Source organism: Conger conger, chromosome 2 (assembly GCF_963514075.1).
Source record: "Conger conger chromosome 2, fConCon1.1, whole genome shotgun sequence".
Classification (NCBI taxonomy): domain Eukaryota; kingdom Metazoa; phylum Chordata; class Actinopteri; order Anguilliformes; family Congridae; genus Conger; species Conger conger.
The window spans coordinates 5,493,285-5,509,150 of record NC_083761.1 but is presented as its reverse complement, the minus strand read 5'-3'; the positions used below and the strand labels follow the sequence as shown (position 1 = coordinate 5,509,150).

Here is a 15,866-nt window from a genome sequence, read left to right as displayed (position 1 = left end):
ATTTCACAAAGTATTTTACCTCTTTGGTTTTAGGGGTGAGGCTCATGAGTGAAATAGTGGTGGTGTAGTGCGTGGCTGGAAAAAAAATACCATAAAGGCACGTGTTCCACAGCTGCCCTTGTGTGAAACAGAATTTTAAAATGGCCGCCTCTAAAGTGCGCTTTCCCTCCCTTTCTTCCTCGCAGGGCCACGAACTCGGGCACACGCGGCGTGTGGGTCTACGAGATCGGCACCTACCCCTTCTTCTCCGCGGTGGTGCCCGGTCGGGTGACCGACCTGGCCCCCGAAACCCCCCCGGGGGGCCGGGAGAGGGTGGAGGAGGAGGGGGAGAGGGTGGTGGAGGAGGAGGAGGAGGAGGAGGAGCGAGCCCCGGACCCTCCGAGGGTCGCTGTGTACGACCGGGGGCAGCAGGTTCCCGTCTACCCTCCCTACCGGCCGGAACCGGAGGACCCCCGGCGGGTTCCGTACCGGGTTCCCGATCCCGAGGAGGAGGTTCCCCCCGTGGAGGAACGTGAGCCCGAGGAGCCTTACCCCGAACGCCCCCGGGGCCAGCCGGTCCCGGTCCACCCGGTCCAGTACCAGCCCCAGAACCCCGAGGTGGTGGTGGTGGATGAGGGGGAGATCAGCGTTGACGGTAAGGCCTGGAGAAGACCCCCCCCCCGCCCCCTCCTCATCAGGGTTTCTTCAATCTCTCGGGATGTGTCTGTAACGGCTTTCTTGCCTACTACTGGGTAGTAGTCAATTATGTCAATTATGGGTCAATTATGTCTGTCTTCCTTTCCTCCACTCGTTTCCTCCCTCCATAATTCCAGATGGGAGGAGACGAGTGAAGGAAAGGAGGTTACATTTTTTGGGGTCTCTTTCTCTCTTGGGATAGTATTGGGACACACACAATGCCTCCCTTGCATCCCCAGTTTGTCATTATGGACCACACCGTTAAAGTCAGACCGTTTTTTTATTCCACATTTACTTATTTACCTCTCTCCAGTGTTCTCCTACCATTTTGAGAAGTGCGCCAACAACAGGGAGAAGTGCTCCGTCTTCGCCGACTGCAAGGACTACTCCGGAGGCTACTGCTGCCACTGCAGGCCCGGCTACTACGGCAACGGCAAACACTGCGTGGCGGAAGGTGAGGGTGTGATTAGAATGTTCTTAACTGAAAATTCTAATGAGGTGATGTAACAATCGCAACCGGCCATCGAGAGCAATGGAGTTCCAGAACTTCAAATTAGAGTGTTGAAAGGAACATTCCAAAAACCCACTCTTCAAAAGGTTGAAGAAGTTGAATAAGAGTTCCCTGTATCTGGATAGCATGTCTACTGTGCTACATGAAAAGAGATACAGGGTACATTTGACATGTGCATTCATCTAAGCATCTACCCAGATCAGCTCACACAGACAGCTTGCATGCTGTTCACATTCATGCGGCTGGATACCTGCTGAAGCGATTGGGTTTAACTGCCGCACCCGCGGGCAAAGCCCCACCTGGGAATCAAACCTGCAGCCTCTCATTTGCAAGCTCAGTTCCCAGTTACAGTTCTTTAGCCGACGCTAAAGATAAGAGCGGTTGAGTGGTAGTTTGAGCGTTGCTGGTTCGATCCCCCACCCTGGGTGTGTCGGAGTGTCCCCGAGCAAGACACCTACCTCCCCAAATGCTCCCAATGAGCCGGTTGGTGCCTTGCATCGCAGCCTTACGCCGTTGGTGTGAGGGTGTGTGTGAACGGGCGAACGAGAGGCGTTAAAAACGCTCTCTAAATGGCATTTTTAACCATTTAACCCGTGAACTTCCCTTTCGACCCCTGCGTCCGGCAGGCAAGCCCCAGCGGATGAACGGGAAGGTGAACGGGCGCGTGTACGTGGGCGGCTCGCCAACGCCGGTCCAGTTCAGCAACAACGACCTGCACTCGTACGTGGTGGCCAACGACGGGCGCGCCTACGTGGCCATCAGCACCATCCCGGCCGCCCTGGGCCCCTCCCTGCTGCCCCTGTCCTCCCTGGGGGGCGTCATCGGCTGGGCCTTCGCCCTGGAGCAGCCCGGCTTCCAGAACGGCTTCAGCCTCGTGGGTGAGTCTCTCCCTGCTCCCTCCTCCCTCCTCTCTCCTCCCTCCTCCCTCCCTCCTCCCTCCTCCCTCCCCCTCCTCTCTCCTCCCTCCTCCTCCTCCTCCTCCCTCCTCTCTCCTCCCAGCTCAACTTGGATACAGCTGAGGAAATACAACTCGATTCTGTCCATCTGCAGATCTCAAAATTAGTTCTCCCCGTTCTCTCCTTTAGAAGTGTGATATTGTTGGCTCTGGAATGAGACAGGGAGAGATACAAACAGAGAGAGAAAGAGGCAGGGGGAGGGAGAGAGAGACCGAGGGAGAAAGAGAATGACGGGGAGAGAGAGAGAATGAGACATGGGGATAGGGAGAGGGAGAGAGAGAGACAGAGGGAGAAAGAGAGACAGAGGGAGAGAGAGATGGGGAGAGAGAAAGAGACAGGGGGAGTGAGAGAGACAGAGGAGGAGACAGAGGGAGGGAGGGAGAGAGAGGGGGGGAGGGAGAGAGAGACAGGGAGAGAGAGACAGAGGGAGAGAGAGAGACGGGGGAGAGAGAAAGAGACAGGGGGAGTGAGAGAGACAGAGGAGGAGACTGAGGGAGGGAGGGAGAGAGAGAGACAGAGGAGGAGAGAGAGACAGGGAGAGAGACAGGGAGAGACAGGGGGAAGAGAGAAAGACACAGGGAGAGAGAGAGTGAGGGAGGGAGAGAGACAGAGGGAGAGAGGGGGAGACCTAATTTAGGGCTGAAGTGGGAGTTGAGCGGATCTCCTGCGACTGGCTGGGCCTCCTGTTTCCCTCCCGGCTGTTTTGTTTTCCCCGCAGGTGGGGAGTTCACCCGGCAGGCGGAGGTCACCTTCCTGCCCGGCAACGAGAAGCTGACCATCAAACAGGAGTTTGAAGGCATCGACGACCACGACCACCTGGTGGTCCGCACCGATCTGGAAGGCAGGCTTCCGGAGATCCCGCGGGGCTCCACCGTCCAAATCGACCCCTACGCCGAGATCTACCAGTACAGCAGCAACAGTAAGGCTACGCTACGCTAAAGCTAACCTGCCGTCTAACGGCACAGCAGCAACAGTAAGGCTACGCTACGCTAAAGCTAACCTGCCATCTAACGGCACAGCAGCAACAGTAAGGCTACGCTACGCTAAAGCTAACCTGCCATCTACCGGTACAGCAGCAACAGTAAGCTAAGGCTAACGCTCCCTGCACAATACAATAGACACACTAATGCTATGCTAGGACTAACCCACCTCTACAATCCAACAGCCATAGGAAGGCTATGCTACGCTATGCTAAGGCTAACCTGCCATCTACCATTGAACAGCCATAGTAAGGCTACACTACACTAATGCTGACCTGCCATCTACCATTCAACAGCCATAGTAAGGCTACGCTATGCTAAGGCTAACCTACCATCTACCATTCAACAGCCATGGTAAGGCTACGCTATGCTTAGGCTAACCTACCATGTACCATTCAACAGCCATAATAAGGTTATGCTACATGGCCATTTGGCACTGTGGGGACCGAAAGGGTGAATGGACAAAATGGCCGCCGGCGGCTAACGGGAGTTCCCCCCCCCCCCCCCCTGCGCAGTGATCACCTCCACCTCCACGCGGGACTACACCATCTCGCTGAGCGACGGCAGCACCCAGGCCAGGAGCTACCAGTGGAGGCAGAGCATCGTGTTCCAGGGCTGCCCGCACGACGAGGCCAGCAGGGCGGCGCTGGCCAGCCAGCAGCTCAGCGTGGACCAGATCTTCGTCATGTACGACCCCAGTAACCAGCTCATCCGCTACGCCATGAGCAACAAGATCGGATCCGTTCACGGTAAAAAAAACAAATTAAAAAAAACGTCCTCGTTTTTAGCACACGTATTCCTGAGCTTTCTGAGCCTTGCTGTTTCCATTAGGTCCTTTAAAAGTTAATGTAATATACTTCTGACGCTTCGGGGTGTAGTGGAAAGGGTGCTAGAGTGATATTATGGCGAAGTATGAAAAGTTACATGGGGAAATATGGTTGGATCTGGGGGGTGGGATGTCGATAGGATTTTTAGTTTTAGTTGTTATGCTTAGTTGTTTATATTGATGAAACGTCCTTTAAAGAAATAACTACAGCGAATCATTGTGCAAACTCATCAGCTGACCCACAACAAGAATCAGGTCTCTTCTTCTGTGGTTATCTCGCCATCTCTTCTCTGTAGTTTCTTTTGCTCTGAAATCTTTGATGGTCACATGAATGGTGAGGGTTAACAAGGGGCATGTTGTTGTTCACACATTGCTGTTTACTGGGCGGGGGGGGGGGGTGTATCGTGTGAGACGGGCTTGTGGGGGAATGTCGGGGGGGTGGGGTGGGGGTGGGGTTGTAGACGGGTTGACTCAGCTGCTCTTCGTTGTTGAAAGGCGGATACCTGCGGGTCACTTCCTGCTTTGGCCCCGTACGCCGCCAAACGGGCTTCCACTTCAAAGCGAGCAGCTGTTGGAGGCAGGGATTCTGTGTGTTGCGTTGCATTCTGGGATGCATTGACCTCCGTGCTCATGCCTGCAGATGGGACTGCTTATAGGGTCACCACATATGGTTGGGGTCAGTGCTTCGGGGTGCTTTTGTCCCTTTCCAATTAGACAGGCGTTTTCCCCACTGGTACTTAGACATGCAGAATTTTTTGTTTCTAAATATTATAGTTATGGGAGAGTTCTGGGATTTTTTTCACATTTTTACATAATGGGTGAAGTTTTGCTATGGTGCCATGAGTTTTTGGACGAAATGGTTCTTTGTGTAGGAGCTTTCACACCTACAGCAGAGGGTTCCGTTAAGAACTAAAAACGGTTCCCCTATGGAATCTAGTTTGCTTGGGTACTCTCAGGCCTTGCACCCCGGGGGGTTGCTGCTAGAAAGTCCTCATCATTGTCGGTTGATGCGTAGCCACATTGCTAATAATTGCTTTGAGGTGTGAGATCACAAATATTCTTAAATGAACATTCTAATGCTGATGTCACAATCACTCCTGGCGATTGTAAGAAACAAAGAGCTCTAGAACATGGATGTAGAATTCTGAAAATAAATTATTCCAGAAAAACCCTGGTTCTTCAAGGGGTTAAGGCATTTTGCAGATGCTCTGATCTGATGCTCTGAGTTTCAGAGCGTACTTTTTTCTGTGCAGTACATTTACACAGCTGGATATTTACTGAAGGCATCCGGGCTAACTGCTGCACCTGGATTCCTTCAGTAAGGAGTGGTATCATTTCCTAAGCACAAGGGGCAAAGCCCCTGGAGCAGTTTTTAAGTTAAGGGCCTTGTTGAAGGGCCCAACGGCAAGGTTCTTTTTTCATTTAGGGACCCGACTTCATCTCTCCAGATGCAGGTCACATCCCTGTATGCTGACCGGGGGCTCGAACCATGACCTCCACAGTCGCCAGTCAAACACCCAAAAGGATAAGGAAGATGAGTGGGGAGTGAGGTCATGATAGTTGGTGCACAGCCATTTTGTGTCAGAATCCGAGCACGCAGTGTTCAGGGCGGTCCGCGTTTTTGCACACTCGAGCCCCTGAGAGACTCTCCTCTGGTCCCGTGCAGGTGGGCAGCCGGAACAGAACCCGTGTTTTACCGGTCGCCATGGCTGCGACACCAACGCGGTCTGCCGACCGGGCCAGGGAAACCAGTTCACCTGCGAGTGTGCGACCGGATTCTCCGGGGACGGGCGGACCTGCCACGGTAGGAAACCCTGTATACTCTACTTCTCTGTTTAACCCTTTAAGGTGTGAGGTCACACTTACGTGATCAGATCGTTCTGAACCGAACATTCTAATGCTGATGTCACAATCACTGCCGGTAAGTGGAAGCGACAGAACACAGAAGAGTTCTGGAACACGGTCTACGGTGGAATTCTAAGGGTTAATAGTAGTCATTACAAGGTACAGTACCTGACAAGTTGTAAGTTATTTTACCGTTTCAAATGATTGTATACAGTATGTTCTGTAAACTCAGCAGTGTTTCACAACCTTCCCAGCTTCCTGAAAAGTATTTCAAGTATTTCAACTGCATGTTTGGCACAGGTCTGTCAGAGGCACATGATTTGTTTTGACTCCTAAAGTAAGTGCTAATTCCCCCTAAAGGCATCATTTAATTTCCCCCGGGAAATTCTCTGTAATGTCTTCCTTCCTGCAGTGGAAGCTTGCTGTGGTGTCATTGCTCTAAGAATCAGGCCCTTGATGAAGTGTTCTCGTGTAAATGGCCACCTATTTAATTTCGGATGGACATCCCCCGTGCAGACATTCAGTCTGAGGAGCTTTTGAAGACGGCGACGTTCCCAGCGACGTTCCTTTCCTCCACGGAGTCCGTCTTTCCCACTAAAGGAAGCAGCCTTTAAAACATCCCAAACAGGGAAGATCATATCTTCGGACCGTCTGTGATCCCGAAACCGGAATTCTATCCCTTTTCCCTGTTTTTGTTCCGCGAAATCTTCCTCTGATGATCACAGCAAATTGGTTTGAGAAACTAAGCGTCTTTATCTCCGAGGACGGTTCGGCGATCCTTCCACAGCAATTACGACGTGGAGTCGTTTTTCATTTTCGCCGCGGAAGAGGAAGAGATGGCGACGGGAAGGGGAAGCTTATTCCCTGGAGTGTGTGTCTGAGACCCTGAATGAGCTGGAGAGGAATGAGAGGAGGTTGTACAGAGCACATGGAGTGATGGTGTCTCATGTGCTTAGCAGGGATGGGCAGCATTTCAAGTAGAAATGCATGTAGAGAATCTATTTGAAATATATACACTGTTTGTTTTGTAATATGTGTTTCTCTCCTTGTGAGAGCTGCCCTTATTACATATATAATACATACACATACCTCTGTGCCACCTGTAATGCAACCTACACCATCATTTCCATAGAAGAAGACGATATACTTTATTTAGCCCCAGTGGGGTAATTTGTCCTCTGCATTTGACCCATCCTAGTCCCGTAGGAGCAGTGGGCAGCCACAGTGCAGCGCCCAGGGAGCAGTTTGGGGTTAAGGGCCTCGCTCAAGGGCCCAACAGCTGTGCGGATCTTAGCGTGGATACACCGGGGCTTGAACCCCCAACCTTCTGGGTCCCAGTCATGTACCTTAGCCCCTATGGATTGCATTTTGTATTTAATTTTTTATGTTTTTGGCCATCCCTGGTTAGTATGACACAAGAGGACAGTAATATTATATAATCTCTCTCTCTCTCTCTCTCTCTCTCTCTCTCTCAGACATCGATGAGTGCAGGGAGAGGCCGCAGGTGTGCGGACCTCACTCCACCTGTAACAACCAGCCCGGAACCTTCCGCTGCGAGTGTGTGGCGGGCTTCCAGTTCGCCCCCGATGGCCAGACCTGTATAGGTGAGTGTTTATGCTTACCTGTGTGTGTGTGTGTTTACCTGAGTGTGTAGGCCTACCGTGTTTACATGCTTATGCTTACCTGTGTGTAAGCTTACCTGTGTGTGTAAGCTTACCTGTGTGTGTATGTGTACCGGTGTGTGTAAGCTTACCTGTGTGTGTATGTTTACCTGAGTGTGTAGGCTTACCGTGTTTACATGCTTATGCTTACCTGTGTGTAAGCTTACCTGTGGGTGTATGTTTACCTGTGTGTGTAAGCTTACCTGTGTGCGTATGTTTACCTGTGTGTGTAAGCTTACCTGTGTGTGTATGCTTACCTGTGTGTGTATGCTTACCTGTGTGTGTAAGCTTACCTGTGGGTGTATGTTTACCTGTGTGTGTAAGCTTGCCGGTGTGTGTATGTTTACCTGTGTGTGTAAGCTTACCTCTGTGTGTATGTTAATCTGTGTGTGTATGTTAATAGTCCCCTTGTTAAGGGACCGTGGACTGTGGAAATGATATTATTGTTGTTATGGTTGTTATTAGTAGTGTCTCTGCTCCCTGTCCCTGCAGAGGGCGACCGGGCGGTGGATCACTGCCAGGCTGGGACCCATAACTGTGACATCCCCCAGCGCGCCCGCTGCAGCTATACGGGCGGGTCCAACTACGTCTGCTCCTGTCTGCCCGGGTTCGAGGGGGACGGGCGCGCCTGCAGGGGTACGACCCGACTCTGACCCGTGTTCTGACCCGCCTCTGACCCGACTCTGACCCAACTCTGACCCAATCCTCTGACCCAATCCTCTGACCCGTCTGTGACCCGCTTCTCTGACCCATCTCTCATTTCTTACAAATTGTGCAAAGCATTGTGGGCCATTATTCTGTGATATTGCATGTTGGGGTAGCCCACCTCTCGCCCTAGTAAAAACCCCCACCCCCCCACCCCCCCACAGACATCGATGAGTGCCAGCCAGGCCGGTGTCACGAGGAGGCGGTGTGTTACAACACGCAGGGCTCCTTCAACTGCCAGTGCCGGCCCGGTTTCCACGGCGACGGGTTCCACTGCTCCTCAGGTACCCACCCCCTTTTTTTTTTCAACAGTTTCAATTCAAATCCAGAAAGTTTGAGTCCATGTTTAAATACAAACACTTTTGGGGCGACATGGCTCAGGCAGTAAGAGCAGTCGTCTCATTGGCTCAGGCAGTAAGAGCAGTCGTCTCATTGGCTCAGGCAGTAAGAGCAGTCGTCTGGCAGTCGGAGGGTTGCCGGTTCGATCCCCCGCCCGGCTGTGTCGAAGTGTCCCTGAGCAAGACACCTAACCCCTAAATACTCCTGACGAGCTGGTTGGCACCTTGCATGGCAGCCGATCGCCGTCGGTGTGTGAGTGTGTGTATGAATGGGTGAATGAGAAGCATCAATGGTACAGCGCTTTGGATAAAGGCGCTATATAAATGCCTGCCATTTACCATTTACCCAATCGTGTACCGGTTCCTCTTCCTGTCCCGGTCCCTGTTCCTGTTCCCCTTCAGAGCGCGAGAAGACCCCCTGTGAGCGTCAGCGGGACCTCGCCCTGGCCGGCTCCTCCGCTTTCGGGCCGCGGGGGCATCGCCCCGCCGTCGGCGCGTTCGTCCCCGCCTGCGACGCCCACGGCAACTACCGGCCCACGCAGTGCCAGGGCAGCCTGGGCCAGTGCTGGTGCGTGGATCGCCACGGCAACGAGACCCCGGGAACGCGCGCGCGCGGGAGACGGCCCCTGTGTGAGTCGCCTTCGCCATTTTAACCTCTGAAGAGGAGGAGAGTTTCTTCCATCCATCCGTTATCCGAACCCGCTTATCCTGAACAGGGTCGCAGGGGGGGCTGGAGCCTATCCCAGCATGCATTGGGGCGAAAGGCGGGAATACACCCTGGACGGGTCGCCAGTCCATCGCAGGGCACGCACACCATTCACTCACACACTCACACACTCGTACACTCATACACTCATACCTAAGGGCAATTTAGACTCTCCAATCAGCCTAACCTGCATGTCTTTGGACTGTGGGAGGAAACCGGAGTACCCGGAGGAAACCCACGCAGACACGGGGAGAACATGCAAACTCCGCACAGAGAGGCCCCGGCCGACGGGGATTCTAACCCAGGACCTCCTTGCTGTCTGTGCCGCCTAGAAGAGTTTCTTTGTTATGTTTTTAAAAAATTTTTATTTGGTGCACTCTCATAAATACATTGACAGTGGAGGTACGTTTTTGTTCGTGCCTCAAGGATCAAGTTTCCCGAATGTACGCTGAAAGTACAGTAATGTTCACTTTGTGTACAAATCAGTACGTTTTCCCAAGCAAAACAGACACAAATGAATTATAATGTACTTTGGGGTACAGTTTTATGTACCCACGTGTACCACCCCAGCGACAAGCATTTGCACCTTTTTAGCCATTTTTCATACCTTTATTTCTGAGTGCATTCAGGTACCAGTGGTGATTACATCAGCATGTTCCGTTAATGTATTTTCAGAATATATTTTCAGCACTTCACTGTTGATTTATGGGCAGATATTCAAATTATGCATCGCTTTCAAATATTGAAATGTACTTTTCAAAAAATACAACTGTTGTGAAATATGTTTAACCTCATGTCGTGTTTTCAACTTTAGTTTATTAATTGACTGAAAGGAACCCCTCATATATAACAGTGTGGAGGCAGTGTTATTTCATCTGTGAACTGAATTTGAATTCATAATTCATTTCCGCGACTTCATGGAAGTACACTTGACCCCTGACCCTGACTGTCAGCCAATCAGCCAAGCCCCCGAGCAGCTGTTGGCAGCTGAAACTGAATTCTTGGCAGCATTCGGGATGCATCGTCTTTCTGACACAGCAGTTTGGGTCTGCAGTCCCGGGGGGCTGCAGTGAGCAGATTCTACTGCAGCGTTTCAGCTCAGCGGAGCATTATTCACATTATTTAAGACATTAACTGTCAAATAGGTCCACACACCTTGATCTTGAGACCTAAATGTGTTGTTCATTGAGATGGAACTGCAAAAAAAAAAAAAAAACCCTGCAAACCAAGGACTTGAATATTTGGGGGGTTGAAATGCATAGATGTCAAGAATTACAACCCTCTTGGGGGGGTCAGGGGGTATCCCCCCCTCCACCAAAATAAACTATGAAAGGGGAAAATGACTACTGACCGTATATCATAATCACAATATGACGACTCCACCTTCATTATCTGAACTTATCTTTCCATATTATCGGCCCATAAATTACACTCTTGCTGCGAAGCTCTCCAGGACTGGAGTTTGACATCCCTGCGATTTGAACCTGAAATTGAATCGTGGTTTCTTCCCTCCTCACTACACACACAGGCATTGACCACGAGGTGAGCCCCCCTCCCGTTGGCCCCACCCCCAGACCTGACGTCAGCCCGTTGCCCGCGGGAACGCACCTCCTGTTTGCCCAGAGTGGGAAGATCGAGCACATTCCCCTCGACGGACAGAAGATGAAGAAGAGTGAGGCCAAAACCCTGCTGCACCTTCCTGTGAGTCCTCGGCCAATCGCACGCTGCTGCCACAGCACCTCAACCAATCACACGCTGCTGCCACAGCACCTGAGCCAATCAAACACTGCTGCCACAGCACCTCAACCAATCACACAGTGCTGCCACAGCACCTCAACCAATCACACGCTGCTGCCACAGCACCTGAGCCAATCAAACACTGCCACAGCACCTCAACCAATCACACATGGCCACAGCATTTTAGCCAGTCAAACACTGCCACAACACCTCAACCAATTAGATGCTTCAACCAACCAAATGCTGCAACAGCACCTCAACCAGCCAGGTCCAGAAAGGAGAAGTCCTCCTCAGTATTTTGTTCTGACCTGGGTTTTGAGCGGGCTGAGTTCCTGGGCGTATGAGCACATGGCAGGACTTCTGCTTTCCGACCCCCCTCTGTACCCAGGGCCCTCCGAGCCCACCCACACGGGAATGTCCCAGATTCCATCGGAACAATCTCCCGATTATCCGCGGGAAATAAATCACCCTGTAGGCGCCTCTGGACAGGCGGAACGCGCGACATGACCGCGCGGTCGGCCTCCGTCGCGGGAGGAATCCTGGGATTGCTGCCCGTTGTGTCGGACGACACGGTGGGCGGTGGGCGGCAGCCTTCTGTGTGGAGTTTGCCCGCTGATAACGTGTGACTTTGGGCCCGGCCTGGGCCAATTGCATAAATGTTTTTTGGATTTTAAATACTTTTCTGTACTCGGTTGATTTTGCCAGGCGCAATTGGGGCAGCCAAGAGGACCAGAAGGTGGGGTTTTGACTTTCATAGCTCCGTACAGCATAGAAAAGTATTTAAATCCAAAACAGTTAGGCTTGACCCAGGTCTGCTTTGGGCTGTCGACGTACTATCCCAGTTTCGTTTCGTTTCCATTGCTGTTACTCATTGACCGTATGGGCGTTGTGTGTGTAAACGGCTCGTGAAATGGTCTGTAGACTAACTGTAGGAATGTTCATGTCCATGGCTGTCTCTCTCTCTCTCTCTCTCTCTCTCTCTCTCTCTATCTCTCTCCCTCTCTCGCTCTCTCTCTCTCTCTCTCTCTCTCTGTCTCTCTCCCTCTCTCTCTCTCTCTCTCTCTCTCTCTCTCTCTCTCTCTCTCTCTCTCTTTCTCTCGTGGGTTCTGGTGGCAGGACAAAGTGGTGATCGCCGTGGCGTACGACTGCGTGGAGAAGATGGTGTACTGGACTGACATCACCGGCCCGTCCATCAGCAGGGCCAGCCTGAACGGAGGAGACCCCACCCCCATCATCAGAGCAGGTGAGACCCCCTCCCCTTCATCAGTGCAGGTGAGACCCCCTCCCCATCATCAGAGCAGGTGAGACCCCCTCCCCAGCATCAGAGCAGGTGAGACCCCCTCCCCATCATCAGAGCAGGTGAGACCCCTTCATCAGAGCAGGTGAGACCCCTTCATCAGAGCAGGTGAGACCCCCTCCCCTTCATCAGGGCAGGTGAGACCCCCTCCCCTTCATCAGGGCAGGTGAGACCCCCTCCCCATCATCAGAGCAGGTGAGACCCCCTCCCCATCATCAGAGCAGGTGAGACCCCCTCCCCACCATCAGAGCAGGTGAGACCCCCCTCCCCATCATCAGAGCAGGTGAGACCCCCTCCCCATCATCAGAGCAGGTGAGACCCCCTCCCCATCATCAGAGCAGGTGAGACCCCCTCCCCATCATCAGAGCAGGTGAGACCCCCCTCCCCATCATCAGAGCAGGTGAGACCCCCTCCCCATCATCAGAGCAGGTGAGACCCCCTCCCCATCATCAGAGCAGGTGAGACCCCCTCCCCATCATCAGAGCAGGTGAGACCCCCTCCCCATCATCAGAGCAGGTGAGACCCCTTCATCAGAGCAGGTGAGACCCCCTCCCCATCATCAGAGCAGGTGAGACCCCCTCCCCATCATCAGAGCAGGTGAGACCCCTTCATCAGAGCAGGTGAGACCCCCTCCCCATCATCAGAGCAGGTGAGACCCCCTCCCCATCATCAGAGCAGGTGAGACCCCCTCCCCATCATCAGAGCAGGTGAGACCCCATCCCCATCATCAGAGCAGGTGAGACCCCCTCCCCATCATCAGAGCAGGTGAGACCCCCTCCCCGTCATCAGAGCAGGTGAGACCCCCTCCCCATCATCAGAGCAGGTGAGACCCCTTCATCAGAGCAGGTGAGACCCCCTCCCCATCATCAGAGCAGGTGAGACCCCCTCCCCATCATCAGAGCAGGTGAGACCCCCCTCCCCATCATCAGAGCAGGTGAGACCCCCTCCCCATCATCAGAGCAGGTGAGACCCCCTCCCCATCATCAGAGCAGGTGAGACCCTTTCATCAGAGCAGGTGAGACCCCATCCCCACCATCAGAGCAGGTGAGACCCTTTCATCAGAGCAGGTGAGACCCCCTCCCCACCATCAGAGCAGGTGAGACCCCCCTCCCCATCATCAGAGCAGGTGAGACCCCCCTCCCCATCATCAGAGCAGGTGAGACCCCCTCCCCATCATCAGAGCAGGTGAGACCCCTTCATCAGTGCAGGTGAGACCCCTTCATCAGAGCAGGTGAGACCCCCTCCCCATCATCAGAGCAGGTGAGACCCCCTCCCCATCATCAGAGCAGGTGAGACCCCCTCCCCATCATCAGAGCAGGTGAGACCCCATCCCCATCATCAGAGCAGGTGAGACCCCCTCCCCATCATCAGAGCAGGTGAGACCCCCTCCCCGTCATCAGAGCAGGTGAGACCCCCTCCCCATCATCAGAGCAGGTGAGACCCCTTCATCAGAGCAGGTGAGACCCCCTCCCCATCATCAGAGCAGGTGAGACCCCCTCCCCATCATCAGAGCAGGTGAGACCCCCCTCCCCATCATCAGAGCAGGTGAGACCCCCTCCCCATCATCAGAGCAGGTGAGACCCCCTCCCCATCATCAGAGCAGGTGAGACCCTTTCATCAGAGCAGGTGAGACCCCATCCCCACCATCAGAGCAGGTGAGACCCTTTCATCAGAGCAGGTGAGACCCCCTCCCCACCATCAGAGCAGGTGAGACCCCCCTCCCCATCATCAGAGCAGGTGAGACCCCCCTCCCCATCATCAGAGCAGGTGAGACCCCCTCCCCATCATCAGAGCAGGTGAGACCCCCCTCCCCATCATCAGAGCAGGTGAGACCCCCCTCCCCATCATCAGAGCAGGTGAGACCCCTTCATCAGTGCAGGTGAGACCCCTTCATCAGAGCAGGTGAGACTAATCTTGAATAATTGATTAATTGATCAATTAAAGCAGTTATTTCGACTCACCTGACCCGGTTTCTTCGGTCTGAACTGGTTGCTGATATTCAGGCATGAACAAAAGCCAGCGCACCCTGCGGCTCTCCAGGACCAGCAGTGAGGAGCACTGCTCTAGCCCTTGAAAAGTAGAAACATGTAGCTTCTTGGTTGGAGCAAACGCCTGCACCCACGCCAGCCCTTTCTGGTTAAACTTGAGGACCCCGAGTGTGGAGAGAGAGGGATATTTTCTTCAGTGATGACAGCTGAGCGATAGGATTTAAACTCTGCGTGGAGCGGGAGGTCAGCCTGCACAGATGCATGATGGTCCCAGTGGAGCGGCCCCGCCCTGCCCCGCTCCCACGCCGTCCCTGGTTGGCTGTTAAACACGTGCTGAAGCTCCACACAGCTCCACGCAGATTTGAGCCGGCGCAGGTCTGGCACAAGACCCTCTGCTCTGCCTTTGGGCTCTCTGTTTGCCACGGACGGTTTAGCCCCCAGTTTAAAGTTTATTTATTTACATAGGAGCCCCCTCTCACATACAATGTCTTGCATGTCTACAGGGTTTTACATGACCACATGTGTGGGTGGCTGAAAGACAAATTACACATAAACATATAAGAGAAACAAAAGAATAAGAAAGGAAAACAAATGGAGCATCACACAAAAAACAAAATCCCGTACGTAAATACATGCCCACATATGTACGTATGTAAATACATACGTACATATGCACTTACGTAAATACATACATATGCACTTACGTAAATACATACATACATACATATGTACGTACGTAAATACATGGCAGTGCAGAATAAAGAGCAACTGAATGCTAAGGAGAATAAATATGTTTTAAGTTTTTACTTGAATGTATCCAAAGAATTAGCCTCCTCCATTTCATCTGGTGGAGCGTTTGCTCTGTTTGAGCTGTTCATTCAGCACGGACCGCATCGCCGCGGTGACCAGGCATCCGCTCGTTTCAGCCTCAGCGACTTCAGCAGATTCAGCTGCCTATTTCAGCAGCAGCAGTGCCAGGTCATCGGTCACAAACGTGACAAACGCTTACAGAGGGAACCGTTGTTCCACGGCGCATTATGGAGCGTCGCAGCGCTAGTTATCGGGGGAACTGATCCGATTACCAGGCTTTACATCGCTGGAATATTCGTTCTTCATAACTCAAATAGCTGTGACAAAACGCAGAATTAAGAGGGTGAATCATCCCTCCAGAGGTCTGTTCAGTGTCGGAATAGATACAGCTGCTCATGCCTCAGGAACTGTAGTTATGGTGGGAATGAAGACCAGTGAAAACGGAGGGGTCTGGGAGAAGGCTTGGGGGTACCCGAACGCTCATGGCATTTGGGGGTGAGACTGTAACAGCAATAACTCAGAAACCATCAGGGTTTGTCTCTGTGTTTATCAGCCAAGTGCTGGTAAAATGTTGATCATGGCTGTTTTCAGATTTTCTATTCTACACTTTCAGAAATAAAGGTACAAATGCCTGTCACTGGGGCGGTACCCTATAGGTTACTTCAAATTCTACCCGTAGCCAGTGGAGGTACATTTTTGTTCTTCAAGGATCAAATTTCCCAAATGTACCATGAAAGTACAGTGATGTTTAAGTAAGTAAATATTCCAAGCAAAATAATTCACATATTCATTATTTATTGCCGGCTAGGGGTACAATTTCATGTACCTATA

At 52.5% G+C, this 15,866-nt stretch overlaps 1 protein-coding gene across 1 annotated transcript in view; it reads left to right on the top strand.

The window, feature by feature from the left end:
- The window catches only part of LOC133121956 (nidogen-1-like), a 38,692-nt gene that overhangs the window by 12,929 nt on the left and 9,897 nt on the right, over window positions 1–15,866 (top strand). Inside the window, exons 4-15 of the mRNA XM_061231556.1 lie at window positions 186–634; window positions 989–1,129; window positions 1,813–2,064; window positions 2,861–3,061; window positions 3,638–3,871; window positions 5,615–5,752; window positions 7,269–7,397; window positions 7,947–8,090; window positions 8,324–8,443; window positions 8,900–9,127; window positions 10,732–10,904; window positions 12,057–12,183. Of these exons, the coding sequence (XP_061087540.1) occupies window positions 186–634; window positions 989–1,129; window positions 1,813–2,064; window positions 2,861–3,061; window positions 3,638–3,871; window positions 5,615–5,752; window positions 7,269–7,397; window positions 7,947–8,090; window positions 8,324–8,443; window positions 8,900–9,127; window positions 10,732–10,904; window positions 12,057–12,183 (2,336 nt within the window). The remainder of the gene's footprint in view (window positions 1–185; window positions 635–988; window positions 1,130–1,812; window positions 2,065–2,860; window positions 3,062–3,637; window positions 3,872–5,614; window positions 5,753–7,268; window positions 7,398–7,946; window positions 8,091–8,323; window positions 8,444–8,899; window positions 9,128–10,731; window positions 10,905–12,056; window positions 12,184–15,866) is intronic.